This window comes from Falco rusticolus, chromosome 4 (genome assembly GCF_015220075.1).
Source record: "Falco rusticolus isolate bFalRus1 chromosome 4, bFalRus1.pri, whole genome shotgun sequence".
NCBI lineage: Eukaryota > Metazoa > Chordata > Aves > Falconiformes > Falconidae > Falco > Falco rusticolus.
The window spans coordinates 44,140,498-44,162,260 of NC_051190.1; the positions used below are offsets into that span (position 1 = coordinate 44,140,498).

The 21,763-nt window shown below is 67.0% G+C and overlaps 3 protein-coding genes across 8 annotated transcripts; 1 reads left to right on the forward strand and 2 right to left on the reverse strand.

Annotated features, from left to right (window-relative positions):
• Nucleotides 1–215: 215 nt before the first annotated feature.
• APC2 (APC regulator of WNT signaling pathway 2) lies at nucleotides 216–17,330 on the forward strand. Of its 3 annotated transcripts, none has more exons than XM_037385347.1 (15): nucleotides 216–312; nucleotides 5,591–5,749; nucleotides 5,832–5,922; nucleotides 6,044–6,212; nucleotides 6,289–6,397; nucleotides 6,498–6,611; nucleotides 7,267–7,344; nucleotides 8,368–8,448; nucleotides 8,541–8,925; nucleotides 9,139–9,234; nucleotides 9,384–9,523; nucleotides 9,609–9,686; nucleotides 9,766–9,882; nucleotides 9,966–10,180; nucleotides 10,266–17,330. In XM_037385347.1, exons 2-15 carry the CDS (start codon nucleotides 5,609–5,611, stop codon nucleotides 15,718–15,720), a joined length of 7,269 nt encoding a protein of 2,422 aa, XP_037241244.1. In that variant the 5' UTR covers nucleotides 216–312; nucleotides 5,591–5,608; the 3' UTR covers nucleotides 15,721–17,330. The 3 variants fall into 3 exon arrangements, with proteins under 3 accessions (XP_037241244.1, XP_037241245.1, XP_037241246.1); XM_037385348.1 differs by having other exon boundaries at nucleotides 7,267–7,323; XM_037385349.1 differs by lacking the exon at nucleotides 6,498–6,611.
• Nucleotides 16,368–19,263, reverse strand: LOC119146951 (granzyme M-like). The gene is made up of 6 exons (XM_037385350.1): nucleotides 18,965–19,263; nucleotides 18,628–18,787; nucleotides 18,360–18,504; nucleotides 17,772–18,026; nucleotides 17,337–17,553; nucleotides 16,368–16,471 (listed from the first exon to the last, which is right to left on the reverse strand). Exons 1-6 carry the CDS (start codon nucleotides 19,260–19,262, stop codon nucleotides 16,464–16,466), a joined length of 1,083 nt encoding a protein of 360 aa, XP_037241247.1. The 5' UTR covers nucleotide 19,263; the 3' UTR covers nucleotides 16,368–16,463.
• Nucleotides 19,264–19,311: 48 nt separating this feature from the next.
• Nucleotides 19,312–21,759, reverse strand: C4H19orf25 (chromosome 4 C19orf25 homolog). 4 transcript variants are annotated; one of them, XM_037385355.1, is made up of 3 exons: nucleotides 21,706–21,759; nucleotides 20,610–20,827; nucleotides 19,312–20,533 (listed from the first exon to the last, which is right to left on the reverse strand). In XM_037385355.1, exons 2-3 carry the CDS (start codon nucleotides 20,800–20,802, stop codon nucleotides 20,352–20,354), a joined length of 375 nt encoding a protein of 124 aa, XP_037241252.1. In that variant the 5' UTR covers nucleotides 20,803–20,827; nucleotides 21,706–21,759; the 3' UTR covers nucleotides 19,312–20,351. The 4 variants fall into 4 exon arrangements, with proteins under 4 accessions (XP_037241252.1, XP_037241254.1, XP_037241251.1 ...); XM_037385357.1 differs by having other exon boundaries at nucleotides 20,655–20,827; nucleotides 21,644–21,744; XM_037385354.1 differs by having other exon boundaries at nucleotides 21,644–21,744.
• Between the last annotated feature and the right edge of the window lie 4 nt (nucleotides 21,760–21,763).

Below are 21,763 nucleotides of genomic sequence, written 5' to 3' on the forward strand. Positions count from 1 at the left end.
TGGTACCGGCCCAGGCGGGGCACGGGGGCTCCATCTCCCCCAGCACCAGTACTGGCCCGGGAGGCTCCATCTCCCCCAGCCCCGGTATCGGCCCGGGGGGGCTCGGGGGCTCCATCTCCCCTCGTACCGGCCCGGGGGGGCACAGGGGCTTCATCTCCCCCGGTACCGGCGCGGGGGCTCCCGCCCTCTGACGGCGGCGGCGCCGCTGGAAAATCCCGGCCGGGAGCCGGGGGGGGGGCGGGGGCGGGATGCGGCTGCTCGGGGCCGCGCCTCGCCCAGCTCCGCTGCGCCGCCGCCGCTGCCGGGGATGAGGTACGGCCGCACCTGCCCCCTCCGGGCTCCCTCGGGCTCCCCCCTGCCCCCCCGAGCCCCCCGAGGGTCCCAGCGGCTCCGGCCGCTGCAGCCGCCTGGGATGGGGGGGACCGCGCCGGGTGGGGGGTGTCTGAGCGGAGGGGTGCGGGGGTCCCTCGCAGGTTGGGGGGGCTCTGGGTGCGCTGCTGGACTGCGGGGGGGGGGGTGGATGCGGTTGGGGGCGCCCCGATTTGCCTGTGCGTGTCCCCCCCGCGGGGGAGGATGCCCCCGGCCCTGGCTGCGCGGAACCTGCCGTCATGCGGCGGGCGCTGCTCCATCCCGGGGGTCGGGGGTGTCCGGGGGGGGGCGCAGCATTTAGCTCCCATGTCCCGCCGGGACAAAGGCCGGACAATGCCGGGGATCCGCCGGGCTGGGGGGGGGGCAGCACAGACCTTCCATCCTCATCCCATCCCCACCCCACCCCCCATCTTGGGGACAGGGCGGGGGGGGCAGCTGTCCCCGCGGCTGGGGGTCCCCCGTTGGGGTGGCAGCATGGCCCCCACCCCGGCCCGATGGTCGCCCCCCCGCACAACCCCCTCCTCGGTGCAGGGCTGGTCCAAGAGGCTGGGGCTGGGTCCCCAACCCACAGCCCCAAACCCACCCCCCACCCTGCCCCCCCCAACCCGCCCCTCAACAATCTCGGCCTTTAAACCTCAAGCCCACCGCGGGGTAGGGGTTCCCATGGGTCCCAGTGTGGGGGCCCTGGGCAGGGGTGTCCCCAGCCCCCCCTGGGTGCGGGGTGCCAGGCACCAGTAGTGACATTCCTGCCCCCCAACCCCAGTGCCAGCTCTCATGGCATGGGGAAGGTTGGGGGGGGGGTTGGCCCCAGGGGTCCCTGCATGGGGGTATGTCTGCTGGGGTGTGGGTCACCCCACTGCCCCCCCCCCCCCCGGACCCTGCCTGGGCTCCACATTTGTCCAAAGGCAGTGACGTGCGTGTGCACGCGTGTGCGTGCAGCATACGTGCGTGTGTGCACGCGTGTGGGGGAGCAGCTGCTGCACGGGGGCGTTGGGGGGGCCGTCGGTACTGCGGGGGGTCGGCTGCTGCACGTGGAGGGGGGAGCAGACCCCATGTGCCAGCATCCCTGTGTGTGCCCCCACGGATGACCCTACATGTGCCCCCATGTATGACCTTGGCATGTGCTGGTGCTGCCTGGGAGTCGGGGGGGTAGGGTGGAAGAGGGTCGTGTTTGCGGGGCCAGCCTGGTGCTCCCTGGGGTGGGTTTGCTGCGCTTGGGGGTCCCCAAGGCCACCACGTGCTGGCGGGTCGATCAGCGGGAGCTGGTGACAACACGCTGTTTGTTTAACGTCCCTGAGGGGCTCTGGGAGCCGCAGCCGGTCAGGGGGCTCAGATGTGGCTTCTGTCACAGGCGGCTGCGCTGGGCGGCTGCTGCAGTGCTGGGACCGTGGACCACCCCATCCCTGTCCCCATCCCTGTCCTCGGTCAGGTGGCAGGGAGCCGAGGGGTGCAGGGAGTGTGGGGCACACGGGGTGCAGTGCTCCACCGGCCCTGTCTCGCTCCGCCAGGCCCAGGGGGCTCCGGCCAAGGCGGCACCGTGCGGTGCGGTGCAGCATGGTGCAGAAGGCTGATGCAGCAGGTTGGCCAGTGCAGGGGAGGGCAGGGCAGTGCGGTGAGCGGTGTGTGCCATGGGCAGCGCCGTGCGGTGGGCAGCTTGGTGAGCGGTGGGCGCGGTGGGCAGCGTGGTGAGTGGTGTGGTGGGTGCAGTGAGCAGTGGGTGCAGTGGGCAGCATGGTGAGCAGGGGGTGCGATGGGCAGTGGGTGCGGTGGGCAGCATGGTGAGCAGGGGGTGCGATGGGCAGTGGGTGCGGTGGGCAGTGGGTGCAGTGGGCAGCATGGTGAGCAGGGGGTGCGATGGGCAGTGGGTGCAGTGGGCAGCATGGTGAGCAGGGGGTGCGATGGGCAGTGGGTGCGGTGGGCAGTGGGTGCAGTGGGCAGCATGGTGAGCAGGGGGTGCGATGGGCAGTGGGTGCAGTGGGCAGCATGGTGAGCAGGGGGTGCGATGGGCAGTGGGTGCAGTGGGCAGCATGGTGAGCAGGGGGTGCGATGGGCAGTGGGTGCGGTGGGCAGTGGGTGCAGTGGGCAGCATGGTGAGCAGGGGGTGCGATGGGCAGTGGGTGCAGTGGGCAGCATGGTGAGCAGGCGGTGCGATGGGCAGTGGGTGCAGTGGGCAGCATGGTGAGCAGTGGGTGTGGTGGGCAGTGGGTGCAGTGGGCAGCATGGTGAGCAGGGGGTGCGATGGGCAGTGGGTGTGGTGGGCAGTGGGTGCAGTGGGCAGCATGGTGAGCAGGGGGTGCGATGGGCAGTGGGTGTGGTGGGCAGTGGGTGCAGTGGGCAGCATGGTGAGCAGGGGGTGCGATGGGCAGTGGGTGCGGTGGGCAGCGCAGATGCTGCTTCTCCACCTGCTGCAGCATCACCTGCCCTGCCAGGACCTGGCTGGCTGGATCCAGGCCCCACCAGTGGCCTCAGCCAGTTCTGGGGTGCCCTGAGCAGGGAGGGGCAGCTGTTGGGTGTTGGGGTGCCAGGTCCCCAGGGCCCTGAGCCATTGCACCCCCCCGGGGCGTGCACACAGCAGCCCCAGCCCCCTCTGAGATGCCCACACCGCCCAGTCTCCAGCAGCCCATGGAGGGCCACCGGGTCCCATGGGACAGTGACCATCACAGTGCCAGAGCATGCAGGAGCATAGCTGCAGCCCTGGCCCCCCCTCCCTGATTCCCGCAGCCCTGGGCCCCCCCTTTCCCGTTGAGTCTAGACGCTTTGCAAATGCAGGTGCCGCCAGGCCAGCCCCTCCCTGCAGGCTGCAGAGCCCCAGCGCTGCTGTGCTTGGCTGTCCCTGCCCGGGGAGCCGGGGGTCCACAGCTCAGACCCCCACCCTGTCAACCCCCAGCCCCTCCCCCCCATGCTTCCCCAGGCAGGGCAGGAGAGTGGCAGGAGCCGGGGCAAGGCTGGTGGTGTGGGGTGCCCCGGTTTTGTGGCTGCACCAGCAGCCCCCCCGGAGCTGGGGGGGTCCCAGAGACTGGCCAGTATCCCACCAAGGGGCTGCAGCAGCCCCCAGGCTCTTCCAGCTGCTGTTTGGCTCAGTAGCATCCCACTCCCTGCAAACCAAAGCAGTCACCATGGAGGGGGGGGGTCCCGGGGGGAGGGGGAACAGCTTTGTGCCTCAGTTTCCCCACGCCGTGCAATGGGGCTGGTGCCATGTCCTGCCTGGGGTGTCTGTAGCCGAATGTCCCAGCCTGTCCTGACCTGCTGCAGGATGACACAGCACCGGGGGGGGCTGGCCAGAGCACCCTGGCATCGTGCAGGGCGGGGGCACCCCATGGGCAGCTCCGGGGGAGGGGGCTCAAGCAGCACCCACCCCCAGTGGAGCCAGGTTGGAGCCCTGACTCTGAACAGTTCAGTCGGCGCTGAGAGGTTTGGGGTACGGGGGGGTGGGTTGGGAATGTCTTCCCCTGTAGCTGCAGGAGACCCCGACTTTTGTTCTCCCCCCACGGTGTCCCGCAGTGTTGAGCCCCCCCATGTTTGGTGGGTGCTGGGGAAGGGCCATGGACCCGCCTGCGCTGCCCCATCTGCTGTCACCGTAGCAATGGGATGCTGTGCTCAGCCCACATCCTGCATCCCTTATCTAGCATCCGTCCTCCTGCATCCCTCATCCCACATCCATCCTCCTGCATCCTGCATCTCTCATCCTACATCCCTCATCCCTCCTCCTGCATCCCACATCCCACATTCCTCATTCCTCATCCCACATCTCTCCTCCTGCATCCTGCATCCCTCCTCCTGTATCCCGCATCTGTCATCCTCATCCCGCATCCATCCCCCTGCATCCCTCACCCATCCTCCCACATCCTCCCTCCTGCATCCCTCATTGTCCACCCTGCATCCCAGATCCGCAGCCTGCATCCTGATCCGGCAGCCCCCATCCCAACCCCCCCCAGCCCTTCCACCACCTCCCACCCCTTGCACCCCAGCCCCATGCCCACCCCTCCTGAGTATTATTTCTCTCCTGGGGGGGTTATTTGCTGCCTTGGCAGCGGTGAGAAGCGAATTCGTGAGGTCTTTGTCTCCCTCCAGAAGCGTGGCTGGCCCCAGCATGGGGAGGGGGAGGCACACCCCGCAGCAGCACCCAAAGTGGGGGGGTCCCCAAGCCGATGTGGGGTGCAGGGACAAGGGAGCGGTTTAGGGTGGGAGCCGGGATGGCTCCTGGGGTGGGAAGAACATCGGTGGGGCCTTGGGGAGGGGGCTGGGTCCCACCGCTGCCTTGGGGCTGAGGGGGGACGGAGCCCCCTCAAAGGTGTCCCAGGGTGTTGGCGAGCTGCCGCAGGGAGGCTTTGGGGGGGGCAGGGACACTGACAGCGCCAGGGATCGATCCTGCCACTGCCCCGGGCAGCCGCTGTCCCTGACCCTGCTGCAGCAGGGGGGCATGGGTCCCATCCTGCCCCAGCACCGCGGGCGATGTGGGGAAGGGTGAGCAGGTGGCTGCAGTGGGGTAAGGGGAGAAGGGGACCCCCTCCCCTCTCCACTGTGCACCCCCCCCATGTGTGCACACCCCTTGCACGCACACTCGTGCACACACGTGGCACTGACGAAGGCGACGTGGGGCCGTTGTGCTCTCACCCACCAGCCTGGCCCACGGGGGTGGTGACGAGGGGTCCCTGTCCCCCCCCCCATTGCCCAAGTGTGCTGGTGCCGCATGTGCCCCCCCCGGCAGGTGCGAGGGGTGGCCATGGGCACTGCGGCAAGGAGGAGGTTTGGGGAGCTGGGGCTGGCTGGGGGGGGGACAGGGGGGCTGGGGGTGTGTGGAGGGCAGAGTGGGGCTGGGGGTGCTGCGGGGGGGGATGGGGCTGGCCTTGCTGGTGGGGGGGAGCGAAGCGGGAGATGGTTCTGAGAAGGAGAAGACAAAAGAGAGACAAAGGGGGAAGGGAGCGGAGGGCTGAGCTGCTGCAGAGGATGGAAATCAGGCAGGGGCTGGCAGGGGGCTGGGGGGGCCGGGGCTGCCTGCCTGTGGGGCGATGGGGCCGGGCACCCTCCTTGTGCCTCCTTGTGCCTCCTGGGAGGCTCTGGGGGGGCACCAGCTCTTGCCAGGGCAGCCTGCCTCCTCCCTGGGTGTGCGGGGGTGTGCGGGTGGTGGGGGTCCCCTGGGCTGCATTGTGGGGTGCTGAGGGGGGCTCGCGAGAGTGCTGTGGGGCACCTTGGGGTGCTGCCCACCTGTACCCCCACCCAGGCGCTGGAGGAGGTGAAGATGTCTGGCTCCATCGCCTCGTACGACCAGCTGGTGCGGCAGGTGGAGGCACTGAAGAAGGAGAACAGCCACCTCCGGCGGGAGCTGGAGGACAACTCCAACCACCTCTCCAAGCTGGAGAATGAGACCTCGGACATGAAGGTGAGAACAAGCCCCGGGAGGGCGGGGGGGTAGGGGGCACACTGACCCCACACCTTTCCTGACGGCTCCATCCCTGTTTTAGGAGGTCCTGAAGCACCTCCAGGGCAAGCTGGAGCAGGAGGCACGGGTCATGGTGTCCTCGGGGCAAACGGAGGTCCTGGACCAGCTGAAAGGTGGGTGCCCGGGCAGGGTGGGGAGGAGGGGGTGTCCCCACTAAGGTGGGTGCCCAAGCAGGGTGGGGAGGAGGGGGGGTCCCCACTAAGCCCACTCTCATGCCACTGTCCCCATCCCCAGCCCTGCAGATGGACATCACCAGCCTCTACAACCTCAAATTCCCGGCGGAGGTGGCCTGCGCTGGGCGCAGTGACAAGGACAGCCTGCTGCCACCCGTGTCCCACCGGGATGGCACTGGGGACCTGGGCAGAGCCACCCTCCGGATGCTGGAGGAGCTCGACCGGGAGAGGTGATGGCTGTGGGGGGGATGCATGGGGCCGGGAGGGTCGGGGGCTGCGCTGACGGGGCTCCCCCCGCCTCCCCAGGTGCTTTCTGCTGGGGGAGATTGAGAAGGAGGAGAAGGAGAAGGTGTGGTACTACGCGCAGCTGCAGAGCCTGGCCACGCGCCTGGACGAGCTGCCGCACGTGGAGACGGTGAGTGGGGGGCAGCCCAGCACCCCCCTGCCCAGGCCTCGGGGTGCAGGCAGGACCCTGCCCGCCTCATGCTGCCCCCTCCCCCCCCGGCCCCCCTCAGTTCTCCATGCAGATGGATCTGATCCGGCAGCAGCTGCAGTTCGAGGCCCAGCACATCCGCTCGCTGATGGAGGAGCGCTTCGGCACGGCGGATGAGATGGTGCAGCGGGCGCAGGTCAGGGTGGGGGAGCCATCCCTCCCCTTCCTCCCGTCGTGCACCCCGGGGGGACTCCCGCTGCCCCATCCCAACCGGCTCAACCCCACACGCCCTTGCACCCAGCTCCATGCAGCCTCACACCCAGCTCTGTGCACCCAGTCCCATGCACCCTCGTGCTCAGCACCATGCAACCTTGCACCAAGGGCTGTGCAACTGTGCACGGAGGGCTGTGCACGCTCACAGCCAGCTCTTCGCACTCTCACACCCAGCTCCTTGTGTCTGTCCATCACATGCAGCTCCTTGCACCCTCGCACGCTTGCAGCAGCTCCTTGCAGCCTTGCACCAGCTTCTTGTGTCCATCCCATGCAGCTCCTTGCAGCCTTGCACCAGCTCCTTGCACACTTGCACCAACTCATGTCCATCACACGCAGCTCCTTGCACCCTCACACCCAGCTCCTTGCACGCTCACAGCCTTGCACCAGCTCCTTGCACCCAGCTCCATGCAACGCTTATGCACCCACCCCCAGCCCCACGCACCCTGGTGCATTGCCCCCGGCTGCCCCAGCCCCGTGCACCCTCATGCCTGGCTCTGGGGGTGCTGGGGGTCCTGGGGAGGTGGGGGGGTGTGTCCCAGCCCCCAGCCCTCATGGACACCTGCTTTTCCCCCCCCCAGATCCGGGCATCCCGGCTGGAGCAGATCGACAAAGAGCTGATGGAGGCGCAGGACAAGGTGCAGCAGCCGGAGCCGCAGGTAGCAGGGATGGGGCCAGGGGCCACCACCGGGCCCTGCCCCCAGCCCCCACGGAGCGCTGGAGCCTGGGGAGGGCGGCGGGGCCAGGCCAGCCCCCCGCATGGTCCCCGCGCTGTCCCCATCTCTCGCCGGCGGCACAGCCAGGGCTTTGTGTGGCTCGGGCACCGTGAAATGGGCAGTTGCCATGGAGACGAGAAGTAGGCCATGGAGCGCAGCGGGCGGGCGGGCGATGGTGGCTCTGCAGCATCTGCCAGAGCCGCCGGGGCGGCCACCCCACTATTGCCACGGCACTGCCAGCATCTCTGGGCCCTCCATAATCCCATGGCTGCTCCATTGTCCCCAGCTGCTCCATCATCCTCAGCCCCTCCATCACCCATGGCCCCTCCGTCATCCTCAGCCCCTCCATCACCCACGGCCCCTCCGTCATCCTCAGCCCCTCCATCACCCACGGCCCCTCCATCACCCACAGCCCCTCCATCACCCACAGCCCCTCCATCACCCCCAGCCCTCCATCATCCCCAGCCTCTCCATCACCCACAGCCCTCCATCACTCATAGCCCCTTCATCAATACCAGCTCTCCATCACCCACGGCTCCTCAATCACTCCCAGCCCTCCATCACCCACAGCCCCTCCGTCACCCACGGCTCCTCCATCACCTCCAGCCCTCCATCACCCCCAGCTCCCTCATCACCCCAGCCTCCCCACATCCCCTCCGATGCCAACCCATGCAAACAGCTCCGTGGGCTCAGCTGTAGCACACTCCATGCTGCCTGCCCCACTCGCCTCACCCACACTCTTCCTTTCCTGAGCCTACTGCTGTGGCAGCACCACCCCCACCCCCCGGTGCCAATCAGCCCCGATCCCAGCTTAAAATACAGCCCTGGCATTGATGAAAGCAACAATTGCAACAGCTGCCAAACTGAGTGGCACCAGTGGGTTCCTGAAATGCCGGGAGGGGGCTGGGCACTGGGACGAGGGTGGATGCATTGCAACCTGCCCCTCATCTGCCCCCTCCTCTGCAGCTTTGTGGGAAGGCACTGGGCATGGAGGGGGATGGCAGCCTGGACCCCCCAACCCACCCCGAGGAGGGGGGCAGCAGCAAGGTGAGGGGCAGCCGTGCCAGAGCCTGTCTGGGGTGGCAGGGGTTTGGGGGGGTGGGGGTGGCTGTGTGTAACCCTGAGTCCCCCTCCTGCAGGTGGAGGTGGTCTTCTGGCTCCTGTCCATGCTGGCCACACGTGACAAAGACGACATGTCCCGCACACTGCTGGCCATGTCCAGCTCGCAGGAGAGCTGCTTGGCCATGCGCAAGTCAGGCTGCCTGCCCCTGCTCATCCAGATCCTGCACGACTCAGACGGCGAGCCGGGCCCCCCCGAGAGCCCCACTGGCGCCAAGGACGCCCGCATGCGTGCCAACGCCGCCCTCCACAACATCGTCTTCTCCCAGCCTGACGAGGGCCAGGCCAAGAAGGAGATGCGGGTGCTGCACGTGCTGGAGCAGATCCGCTCCTACTCGGAGACCTGCTGGGACTGGCTGCAGATGCAGAGCAGGGATGGAGAAAAAGACCCCGAGGGCAGCGCGGGTACGGGGGCAAGTGGGGTGCCAGCCCATGCGTACACCCGTGCGTGGCTGCCATTGGACCTGATCTCAAAGGTCTTTTCTGACCCTTTTCCAACCTACATGGTTCTATTGGCAGTGCATGCGGCTGTGAGCATCCGCATGTGCTAGAGGTGGGGGGCAATAGGGGAGACTGTCGGTGCTGGACCCTGGGGCTGACCCCCCCTTCTCCCCACAGTGCCAGTGCCCATCGAGCCCCAGATCTGCCAGGCCACCTGTGCCATCATGAAGCTCTCCTTCGATGAGGAGTACCGGCGGGCCATGAACGAGCTGGGTGAGCACCGGGCTGGGGGCTCCATCCCTTTGGCTCCGCAGCCATCCCTGCCCACCCTCCTCCTGGTGCTGCAGCAGCAGTGCTGGGGAGGGTGTGCCGGGGGTGGGGGGGTATCCCTTTCCCAAGTGACCCCCCATCCTGCCCCACAGGTGGGCTGCAGGCAGTGGCCGAGCTGCTGCAGGTGGACTACGAGATGCACAAGATGACAAGCGACCCCCTCAATTTGGCACTGCGGCGCTACGCGGGGATGGCTCTCACCAACCTCACCTTCGGCGATGTGGTCAACAAGGTTGGGGGGGACGGCAGAGAGGGGGGTGTAGCAGCACCAAGCAGGGGTCACGGCATCACCCTCACCATCCTCATCCTCCCCACAGGCAACGCTGTGCTCCCGCCGGGGCTGCATGAAGGCCATCGTGGCTCAGCTGGGCTCCGACAGTGAGGAGCTGCACCAGGTTGGTGCTGGCAGTGTGGGGGGCTCCCCCGGGAAAGTGGATGGTCCCCACACACACCCACCCCGCTCTGCCCTCCCAGGTGGTCTCCAGCATCCTGAGGAACCTCTCCTGGAGAGCTGACATCAACAGCAAGAAGGTGCTGCGTGAGGTGGGCAGCGTGACTGGGCTGACACGGTGCGCGCTGCACGCTGGCAAGGTGAGCACCGGAGCGGGTGGCAGCAGGTGCCAGGGCAGCCGGACGGGGGGTGATGGGTGCGTATGTGTGTGTCCCCGGGACAGGAGTCCACGTTGAAGAGCGTCCTGAGCGCGCTGTGGAACCTGTCCGCGCACAGCACAGAGAACAAAGCTGCCATCTGCGGGGTGGAGGGAGCCCTGGGCTTCCTGGTGAGCACCCTCACCTACAAGTGCCAGAGCAACTCGCTGGCCATCATCGAGAGCGGCGGTGGCATCCTCAGGAATGTCTCCAGCCTCATCGCCACGCGGGAGGACTACAGGTGAGGGTTGCCATGGGGTGGGGACGGTGGCGTGGAGGGGGGTCAGGGACCGTCCTGATGGCCAGGTATCCCCCCCATCCTGCAGGCAGGTACTCCGGGACCACAACTGCCTGCAGACGCTGCTGCAGCACCTGCGCTCGCACAGCCTCACCATCGTCAGCAATGCCTGTGGCACCCTGTGGAACCTGTCTGCCCGTAGCCCCCATGACCAGGAGCTGCTCTGGGACCTGGGGGCGGTCAGCATGCTGCGCAACCTCATCCACTCCAAGCACAAGATGATCGCCATGGGCAGTGCGGCTGCGCTCCGCAACCTCCTCACCAACCGGCCCCCCAAGTACAAGGACACGGCCGTCGTCTCGCCAGGTTCCTGCATGCCCTCGCTCTACATGCGCAAGCAGAAGGCGCTGGAGGCTGAGCTGGATGCCAAGCACTTGGCCGAGACCTTCGACACCATGGAGAAGCAGAGCCTGAAAAGCCAGAGCGTGAAGAAGCCGACGCGGCACATGGAGAGCCTGGTGAAGGACTACGCCTCTGACTCTGGCTGCTTCGATGATGATGAGGTGCCCAACATCTCCACCGGTGTGGAGACGGCCAGTGCCTCTGTCCTCTCCATGTTCCTCAACTCCTCCTTCCTCCAGGGGCAGGCGCTGCCCCGGGCGCTGGCGCAGAGGCGATGCCCGGAGCCAGAGAAGGACGGCAGCGGCAAGCCGGCGGAGCCCAAGAAGCCGGCGCTGCCGGAGGATGACGTCTCACTGGCTGCTGAGAAGTTGGCCAACAAGATCTCCAGCACGGTGGCCAAGATCGACAAGCTGGTGGAGGACATCTCTACCATGCACACGTCCTCAGATGACAGCTTCAGCCTCAGCTCGGAGGACCACTGCCTGGACTGGCAGTACGGCCCCGAGGAGGTGCACGAGGCACGCGCCCAGTCCTGCTCACCGTGCCGCCTCTCGGACACCAGTGGCTTTGCCAAGCGGGAGAGCCTGAGCCGGGCACACACGCTGCTGCGGCTGAAGACCGCCTACACCAGCCTGTCCAATGACAGCCTCAACAGCGGCAGCACCAGCGATGGCTACTGCACCAAGGAGCACATGAAGCCCTGCACCAGGGCCGCCTTCCTCGACTATCGGGACGAGCTGCAGCGGTACCAGAAGCGGCCCAGCCGGCTCGACCTCAAGAGCATCCTGGGTGGCAAGCCAGAGCGGGTCGAACCCCCCACGCTCAAGGGCAGAGACCCGGCTGAGCCGGACAAGCTGGAGCAGCGAGACCTGCCCGAACGGGCCAAGAAGACGGTGACATTCCCCAGCCCCAGGGCACTGGAGAAGGAGCCTGAGTGGAAGAAGGAGGCGGGCAGCAAGCTCTGCCCTGACCCCCAGGTCCACACCATCAAACTCTCCCCGTCCTACCAGCACGTCCCCCTGCTCGAGACCCTGGCCAAGAGTGGCGCGGCTGCCAGCGCCGGCCACCACCCCTCCCTCCTGGGCAGAAAGCAAGCCTGGCTCCCCCCGGCGCTGCTGCAGACGGCTGAGACCTTGAGCAAGATCCCAGAGAAACTGCCTGCCCACCCGCCAGCCACAGTGGAGCAGGAGTCGGTGCAGAAGTACTCAGTGGAGGACACCCCAATCTGCTTCTCCCGGTGCAGCTCCCTCTCCTCTCTCTCCTCGGCAGACAACGTGCTGGATGGGCAGAGCCACAGTGAGAACGACCTGGACAGTGACTCCTCCCTGGAGATCCTGGAGATGGAGGAAGGCGATGTGGAAGGTGAGGATGGGAGGCAGGAGAAGGAGAAGGCAGGGGATGCAGATCCGGTCACACTGGTGGGGATTTCCCAGCCCATCTCCATCCCCTTCCCGAAGCGCGACAAGATCTTCCTGCGCGAGTCATCACCACCGCGCCAGGAGGACCTCACGCCCTCCAGCTCCTCGGAGAACTACATCCAGGAGACGCCACTGGTGATGAGCCGCTGCAGCTCCGTCAGCTCCCTGGGCAGCTTTGAGAGCCCCTCCATCGCCAGCTCCATCCAGAGCGACCCTTGCAGTGAGATGATCAGCGGTACCATCAGTCCCAGCGAGCTGCCTGACAGCCCTGGGCAGACAATGCCGCCCAGCCGCAGCAAAACGCCCCTGTTCGAGCTGGGCTGCCAACCAGAGAAGGAGACCAGCCAGTTCAACATCCAGTGGGAGAATAACGTCAAGAAGTTCATGGAGATCACCGACTTCAAGGAACGCTTCCAGCTGCCCCAGGACCTGGACTCCATGGTCTATTTCACAGTGGAGAAACCCAACGAGAACTTCTCCTGTGCCTCCAGCCTGAGCGCCCTGCCCCTCCATGAGCACTATGTGCAGAAGGACGTGGAGCTCAAGCTGATGCCCACCTTCCCGGAGAAGAACAATCTGAATTTCGTGGCTCATGAGAAGCGGGAGGAGCGGCTGGAGGAGCGGTACCTGGAGGGGAGCCGGAAGCGAGCCGAGCGCCCCGAGCCCCCATCTGATGACGACATCGAGATCCTGAAGGAGTGCATCAGCTCCGCCATGCCCTCCCGCTTCCGCAAGGTGAAAACCTCCCTGCTCTCTGGCCAGGTCCTGCACCCCCAGACGAAGAAGCCAGTGCACGTCCCTGTCTACATGCTGGTGCCAGCCCACACGCACCCCAGCGTCCCCAAGCACCTTCGCGCCACCGCCCGCGACCTCTTCAAGGACGATGACTCCTTTACCGACTCAGCCGACGGGACCCCCGTCAACTTCTCCAGCGCCGCCTCACTGAGCGATGAGACCCTGCGCTACCCGGCTGCCGAGGAGGCTGAGCGCCCCCGCAGCCCGGGGACGGGGCACCCGGCAGGGGTCCTGCCTGAGGGGCACCGTGAGGTGGGCAGCACCAGCACTGTCACGGCCAGGAGAGCCGCCTCCGGCAGCTCAGCACCCGCCCGGCTGAGCTCAGCCTGCAAGGGAAAAGCTGGATCGAGCCGTGGGCAAGGTGGGGAGGGCAAGTGGGGCCAGAACCTGCCGAAGAGCGGAGCCAGCCTGGAGCTGGAGGTGGGGAGGAGCAGTGGTCCCCCCGGGAGGAAGGATGCTCCCCGGGAGGATGGGGTGGCCTTCCAGTCACTGTGCCACACCACGCCAACGGAGGAAGCTGTGTACTGCTTCTACGAGCAGGACTCGGACGAGCTGCCTGAGGTGGGCAGGGAGGTGTCCCAGCCCGGCCGGGCGCCCAGGCAGGAGCGCTGGGGCGGCTCCATTCCCCGGAGGGAGCCTGAGCCCGGTCCCCAGCCAGCCAAGGTGAAGCCACAGAACAACCTCATCGCTGACGAGACACCACCATGCTACTCTCTCAGCTCCTCCATGAGCTCCCTGAGTGATGCCAACCTCTCTGACGGAGAGGAGCGGGGCCAGCCCTGTGTCAAAGCCCCCCGGCTGTGGTCAGCCACAGCAGCCGGGCAGGCCCAGGGGGGCTCCCCCAGCTCCCCCAGCCTCAATTCGGAGGATGACCTGCTGCAGAAGTGCATTGGCTCAGCCATGCCCAAGCGCCGGCGGCCCTCAGCTCGCCGGAGGATGGTGGAGCGCAAGCAGAAGCCACTGGGCACTGGCGGGAGGGAGCGGAAGGGGGAGGGGAGGCATCGCCCTGCTGAGGACGTCGGCTCTGACCGGGGCTCGGACCTGGACAGTGTGGAGTGGCAAGCCATCCAGGAGGGTGCCAACTCCATTGTCACCTGGCTGCACCAGGCTGCTGCCTCCCTCTCGCGGGAGCCTTCCTCCGAGTCCGACTCCATCCTCTCCTTCATGTCGGGGCTCTCGGTTGGGTCCACCCTGCAGCTCTCCCTGGGCAGGCAGGAGAAGAAACGGGCCGGCAGCGCGGCCAGCCGGGATGCGGCGAGGAGGGAGCACAGCAAGAGCCGCCCAGAGAAGAAGGACGCGCCGGGTGCCCGTCCCACCAGCCGCGGTGGCACCAGGGTAGAGCGCAGCCCAGCACCCACCAAGCCAGTCCCCAACCTGCCTGTGGTCTTCCGTGGCAGGACTGTCATCTACATGCCCAGCCTGGCCAAGGACACCCCCAGCCCGCGGGCCACCCCGAAGAAAAGCCCCATGGCGAAGCCCGAGGCACCACCAGCCAAGAACCTCTCGCTGAGCCAGCAGCGCTCGCGGAGCCTGCACCGGCTGGGCAAGCCCCCCGAAACCAGTGACTTGGCACTGCCCAAGAGGAGCACCACGCCGCCCGCCCGCATTGGCAAGAGACCCCCCTCCTCAGGCTCCTCCCGCACCTCCACCCCCTCCCAGCACGCCCCTAAGAAGCTGCCGTCACCCTCCCAGCTCGCCAAACAGGGTCCCCCAGCCGCAGGCAAGGTGGGCGGCTCGTCGTCCCCACAGGGAGCCCCAGCCAAAGTGCCGGCCCCCAAGTCCCCAGCCCCCAAGCAGTCCAAGACACAGAAGTCACCCGTCCGCATCCCCTTCATGCAGAAGCCCAGCAGGAAGGTGCTGCCGGGCCGGGGGGCCATGCCAGTGCTGGAGGAGCAGGCAGATGGTGGCAAGGCACGGGGCGCGGGGCCGGGAGGTCCAGGGGGCAGCCGGCTCAACCTGGTGCGGATGTCATCTACCCGTTCCAGTGGGAGCGACTCGGACCGCTCCGGCTTCTTGCGCCAGCTCACCTTCATCAAAGAATCCTCCAGCCTGCTGCTGCGGCACCGCACCGAGCTCTCCATGGCGCAGCCGGACGCCTCGCTGCCTCGCCGTGCCTCCCCACAGCGCAGCCGTGCTGTCCTCCCAGCCGTCTTCCTCTGCTCCTCCCGCTGTGAGGAGCTGAAGGCGGCCAAGCCGGGGTCCCCCAGCCCGCGGCCCCTTGTCCCCAGAGCCCAGCCCGGCAGCAAAGTCCCCACTGGGGTCAAGCCACCGCGGAGGACCAGCTCCGAGAGCCCATCCCGGCTGCCGGTGAAGACCAGCATCCCCATGCCCGAGCCCTTCAAGAGGTACTCATCCTCGCCCAACATCAGCGTGGCACGGAGGACAGGCAGCCCTTCCTCCGTCCTCTCTGCCCACTCCGAGGCGTCGGCACAGCGTCGGCAGACTGAGGCAGTAGCTGGCGGGCAGCCGGCAAAGCCACCGGTGGTGGTGATGAAGGGCACTTGGCGGAGGATTCGGGATGAAGACATCCCCCACATCCTTAAGAGCACGCTGCCCTCCTCTGCCCTGCCGCTGGCAGGTGCCGGTGAGGAGGAGAACCCCAGCACCCCCAGCCCCAGGAAGACGAGCGATGCCGTGGTGCAGACCGAGGACTTCTCCACCACCAAGACCAACTCCAGCACTTCTCCCACACTGGAGACACGCGAGGGGCCCCCACACAGCCGTGCCACCTGCGATGGTGAAGCTCTGGCCCCCACCAAGGCCGCCTTGCCCATCTCCTTCGGCCACGAGGCGCCCGCTGGGACCTTCCCCGCCAGCCGACATGGCTCCCCGAGCAGAGCTGCCCGTGTCACCCCCTTCAACTACGTCCCCAGCCCCATGGCAGTGACAGTGGTGGCCGACAAGGCGGTGGAGAAAATCCAAGCTTGAGCAGCTGCCGCAGAGGAAACGCTGGCAAGGGTCCCGTGACACCCCTTGCCCCGCAGGAGCTAGCCAGGACTGTGCTGGGGGCGGACAGCGATGTGGGACAGCGGGGGACTGGCGAGTCACCCCAACCCGCTGCCTGCCCCAGCTGGGGTCTTGCTGTGCCGGAGCATTGCAGTTCCCAGTGCAGAGGACTGGGCAGAGCTGGGGGGACACGCTGGGCACTGGGGCCAGGGCTGATACCCCAACCTGGGGTCTCGGTGGCCACCTCCTCCTGCTGATGGTCATCCCGGGACAAGCCCAGGTGGGGGCCATGTTCCCATGTCCCCCCATCCTGCTCATCTGCCTTGGGCAGAGGCTGAACCAGGGCCTAATCCTGCACACCGGGAAGATGCTGCGCCCCGACGCCAGGTCTCCGCCGCATGCTTCAGCTCATTGCAGCACCAACACCCGGCTCTGCCAGCAATCACAGCTCATTTATTAATGGGGGGGGGGAAGGGAACGCACGGCTGGATCCACGCAGGGAGAGGCTTTGTGGGGGGGAGAGCACGTGGCCATGGGGAGACAGGGGTCAGGACTCCCCAGCTGTGCTGCTGGAGGTGCCTAATTAAGGTGCACAGCTGATTGCTAATGGGCAACCTGCAGCCATAGTGCTTGCAGAGGTTCAAGGTGGCATCGGGAGGAGCCAGGCGGCAGGAGTCCCAGCGGGCTCGGGTCAGGGGGGCTGCTCACAGGGTCGTGTCACCAGGCTAGGGCGCTGTGTTGGGAGGGGACGGGGTGCTGAGCCGGCACCAGGGTGCCCAACCCTCAGGGAAGGGTCTGGGGCCCCTCACTCCCATCTGCAGCCCCCTCAGCCTCCCACCCCTGGGGTGGAAGAGCCCCATCCCGGCTCGCAGCCAGGATCCCGGCGTGTCCCCACAGGCCGTGGACACGAGTCCACCCAGGACTGGACTGCGCCCACGAGCACGGGGGCTCCCGGCCCCAAAGCACGGGGGACACCCCCGCTCCTGCTGCCAGCCGGCCCCGGGCCTGGGATGGGGTGTGCAGGAAGGGTCTCAGCCCCAGGGATGGGGCAGGCTGCAGAGGGACCCCCTGGTCCAGGTGCTCCCTGACCCCTTGGGTATCTCCCACCCTACAGCTTGCAATGGGGTGACCTGTGGGCCCCCCACATCCCAGTGCCATGGTGGGGCTGCAGGGACAGACGTGGGGCTATGGAGACATGCGCAGGGGACACAGGGGCACACCCAGGGGGCTGGGGGAGCATAGCGAGGGGCTCTGGGGGGTTGCACCAGAGCCATGGGAGTACGCACGGAGGCCAGGAAGACACTAGAGCTGTGGGGGGACACACACGATGTCCCCAGGGACGTGCACCAGGGTCATGGGGACAAAGTCCCTGGGGGCAGCACGTGTCCCCACTCCTGCGTGCCATGACCATGTGCATGACCAGGAGAGCCAGCAGTGCCCCCCACTCCCGCCCGCCACCACCACCACTCCATGTGTGCCCCCTCCTGCGCGGACAATCCTGCGGGTTTTGCCAGGCCCCCCTCCCCCATTGCTGTATGTATGTACCAAGGATGTTATTTGACTGGGACTCTGGACAGTATTAAGAATTAAAAGCCAACCTGTGTAAATAGGAACGGGTGGTCTGTCTGTCCCATGCGCTGGGGCCTGGGGGGAGCCGCAGCCCCCCCGCAGCGTTTTCCGGATCCATTTCTTGTGCTTCACAGCCGAGGTGGCAACCGGTGGCTTGAAAGGGTCAGTGAGGTCCTGGCTGGTGAAGGACAACACGCCGGCCACCGCCGCCCGCTTCCCACACACCAAGGGGCCACCAGAGTCACCCTGGGTGGGGGTGACAGTGGGGTGTGGACCCCAGCCAGGGGCCAGGAACCACCCCCACACACCCCCGATGCTTGGTGGCGCATCTTGCCTCTCTGCTCGGGGTGAGCATCCTCCCTGGGGTCCCCCACACCCAAGAACGGTGGCTCAGGGTGGGCAGAGCTTTGCAGCCGGTTGCCCCCCTTGCAAAGCCCTTTGCCCCCCATCCAGCTCCTCCTCACCTTGGAGGGTGCTGAGCCCCGATGGTGCCCCTGGAAACAGATCATGGTGGGGCCGATGCCGCCGTCCCAGAAGCGGCTGTTGTTGCACATCTGCGTGTCCAGCACCGTGACCTCCAGCTCCTGCAGCGTGGGCGAGAGCCCCCGGCGCCCCCGGCGCCCCCAGCCTGCCAAGCTGCAGGCTGCCCCCCCCACCGGCTCCTGGCCCAGCAGCCCGATGACCCGCCGTGTCCTGCTCAGTGCCACCTTCCCCTCCAGCTGCAGACAGGGTGGTGGGCAGCATTAGACCCCCTGCCACGGCTGGGGCTGGCAGGTAGCACCCTGCTGCCGTGGGGGGGTGGCTGAGGGGGAACACCAAACCAGCACAGCACCTGCAGGAGCTGGGGGATGTCACCAAGCTGCGAAAGCGCTTGGAGGTGACAAGAGGAAATGTCACTCAGCAGCTTGGAGGTGACAAGAGGAAATGTCACTCAGCACCGGCATGGCACAGACCCCACCTGCCCCCTCACCGGCTGCCCTCGTGGCACTGCCAAGGGTCTCGCTGCTCCAGCCCCATGGCAAACCCTGCCCTGCGGCCGGTGCAAGCCCCACCTGGAGAAGGAGAAGGTCGTTCTCCATTGTCTGTCGGTCATAGCCAGGGTGGGGACAGGCCATCCGGATGGGGAAGGTCTGCGTGTCCACCCCCAGCTCCTGCAGCCTGTGCAGCCCCACCACCACCGTGCCGCTGGCCCTCATCCTGCCCCACGGTGAAAGCCAGTGTTGGTGGGAGCCCAGTGCCAGCCACAGCCCAGTGCTGGCCGTGTGTACCCCACCGAGACACCCCACCGCACCAGGCAGGATGCGGCCACTCCAGACTCACGGCTGAGGGAAGCAGTGGGCGGCCGTCAGCACCCACCGCTTGTGCAGCAGCGCACCCCCACAGGCATGAACCCCCCCGAACTGGATGGACACCATGTAGGGCCTGGAGTGGGGTCTGGCTTCGTGTCCCCCAATAACCGATGGCTGCAGCCAGCCCTGCGCTGCGGGGGAAAGGACAGCCTGTCCCGGTGTCCAGCTGCCACCCATCGGCTGCCCCATCAAGAGGGAAAGGGCTGGGGGTCCCCAGCACGTCCCAGCCCCCCCAGCAGCCCCATCCCTGTCAGCCAGCAATACCACTACCCTGCCAGTCGCCCCCAACCCACCGCCCCGGTGCTCACCCAGCCCAGCCAAAGAGAGGACCACCAGCAGCAGCGGCAGCCCCCCAGGGCTGCCCCTCACCCCCATCCCTCTGCCGAAGTGACACGATGCTGCTGCACTCCACACCGGCAGCAGAGGAGGCCCCACATCACGTGTGAAAGGGGAGCACGGACCACCCCCAAGGGGGGCAGGAAGGGGAAGAGGCACCCACAGGGTGACGGCTGCAGGGGTGCGAAACCACCTGCAGCAACGCCAGTGCTCCCCGGGGTCTGGCTTCGATTTCAGCCCCCGTGGGGGCGTGCAGACAGCAGGGCGCATCTTCAGTTCTCCCAGAAGGGTTTTAGTGAGATTTGTGACAATCCCCAGCACTGGGGTGACCCATTGCCACCACCTTTATTAGCACTACAGGACAACTCTGCTCCTGCCACCATCACTGCAGGGCCATCGGCCCCCGGGACCCCAAAGAGGCTGCAAAACCACCCCCCAGACCCCAAGGAGGCTGCAATATGGGACGCTGGCCCCTGAACAGGCTGTAAAACCGGGCTGCGGACCCCAGAGAGGCTGCAAAACTGCCCCCCAGCCACCCTGGGTCCCTCAGCTCTTTGCTTTGGGGACTGGGGCTGGCCTGGCCCGGCTGGTGGCCGAGTGGGACGTTCGCAGGCTGTGCACGAGCCTGTCAAAGAAGAACTCGGTCTGGTACTCCAGCTCCAGGAGGTGCTGCAGGAAGCCGGGCACCTGGTCTTTCTTCACGCCCACGTAGACGGGGATCACCTTGGTGCCATGGCAGTGGATGATGTGATACAGGTTCCACTGGGAAACACGATGGCACCACGGGTCGCCCAGTGACTTGGCGGAGAGGAGAAGGATGGCCACTCGGCTGGCCTCGATGACCTTGATAGCAGTCAGGACGACGGATGTCCCGGCTACTTGGTCTTGGTGCTCTGTGTAGCCCCGAAAACCCTCTTTCTTCAAGCGTTCCGAGATGCGGGAGGCGATGTGGTCATCCTCAGGGCAGTACCAGATGGAAAAGTCATAGGTGAAGCTGTGGCGCAAGGGTGCAAAGGACATGCCACCCACGGGGGATCAAGTTCACAGGCAGCAGGGACCAAGGGTGGCAGCCGAGCCTTTCCTCCTGCACCAGGAACGTGCCGCCGTGCCAGCCAGCTCTACCCCGGCCATGGGCAGCAGATCACACCGCTCCCCAGGGAAAGGTCAGGCTGCCAAGGTGGCACAGCCCCTCCGACACGCCAGCGAGGTGCCGGCAAGGCGCGGCAACGCCAGATCCTCCCGTAAACCAAACCCTAGTGGCTCTACCCCCGATTCAGGCAGGCAAAACCGCAACTGCTGGAGTCCCGAGGAAACTCCGGCACCTGTGTAGAGGGATCTCGAGCACTAAGGCCGCCGGGCTCAGAAAGCTTTCTGCTTCATTTCCGAAATGCCGCGCTCCAAGGCCATTCCCGCCTGCCGCAGCTCCTCGCACTGCTCCCGCAGCCGCTCCTGGGATTCCTGCAGCCGCTGGTTCATCTCCACGTAGGAACGGCTCTGCCAGTAGAGCTGCTCCCTCTCGTCCACAGCGGGGCTGGGGGAGCCTGGCAGGGGGCAGGGCAGGGGGGGCTCAACCTGGGGCTGGGGGAGCCCCTCACCCACCCTGCCCTCTCAGCTCACCTGGGGGTGGTGGAGACCCCAGCCCACCCTGCTCTCTCTGCTCACCTGGGGAGGGGCCGTGGTCCCGGCAGGGCTCCGTGGGGAGGAGGAAGATGGGGTCGCCTGGGTGGGTGCCCTGCACGTCAGCCAGGATCTGCTCCACGCTGGGGGGCTCAGGGCGGGTGGGCAGCACCCGCTTGGCCTTGGAGCTCATCACGGGGTGGCCTCATGCATGGGGGCTGGGGGGGCAGGGGATAAGTGGCCTGCGCTGCCCCCACCCCAACCAACAGAGAGACAGACTGACCGACACCCCCCCCCCTCCCTCATGCTGCCCTTCGGACAGACACACAGACCCCCCTGCCCCCCCCCCAACAGGCAGGCAGATCCCCTGCTGCCCCTTGCCTGTCCCGATCGACCTCCTGCCACCTGCTGCAGGGTGGACAGACCCCCTCCCCACCCGCTAGGACAGACAGACACTGCCCATCCCAGGACAGACTGACCCTCACCCTCCCTGGACAGGTGGAGAGCGACCTCCCATCTCTTGCCCACCCCAGGACAGACAGATAGAGCTCCCCGGGGACAGACAGAGGCCCCCCCGGCCTTGCCCCACTCCCCCCTCAGGACACACAGATGGGGCCTCCCGCCTACCCACCCCAGGACAGACAGACATGCCCCCCCCCAACAAGACAGACCTCTGCCCCTGGGACAGACAGACAGACACCCCCCCGCTTTTGCCCATCCCAGGACAGACAGACCCCCAGCCTCCCCCAGACAGAGGCCCCCACTTGCCTGCCCCAAGACAGACAGACACACACACCTCCAGTATGGAGGGACAGATCACACACACACACCCCGCCCACCCCAGGACAGACAGACAGAGGCCCCCCCCTTGTCCACCCCAGGACAGACAGGAGCCCCCCGCCCCGGCATGGACAGACAGAGCCGCCCCCTCCCTTGCCCCCACCCCCACCCCCCAGGACAGACAGACAGACAGACGGACACCCCCCTTGCACCCCCCAGGACAGACAGACGCCCCCCGGACAGACAGGACCCACCCCAGGATGGGCAGATGCCCCCCCCCCCCCGCGACGCTCCCCCGCCACGTCCCCTCGCCCACCGGCCCGCGCCGCGCTTCCGCCACGCCCCCTACGTCACGCCCCCCTACGTCACGCCCA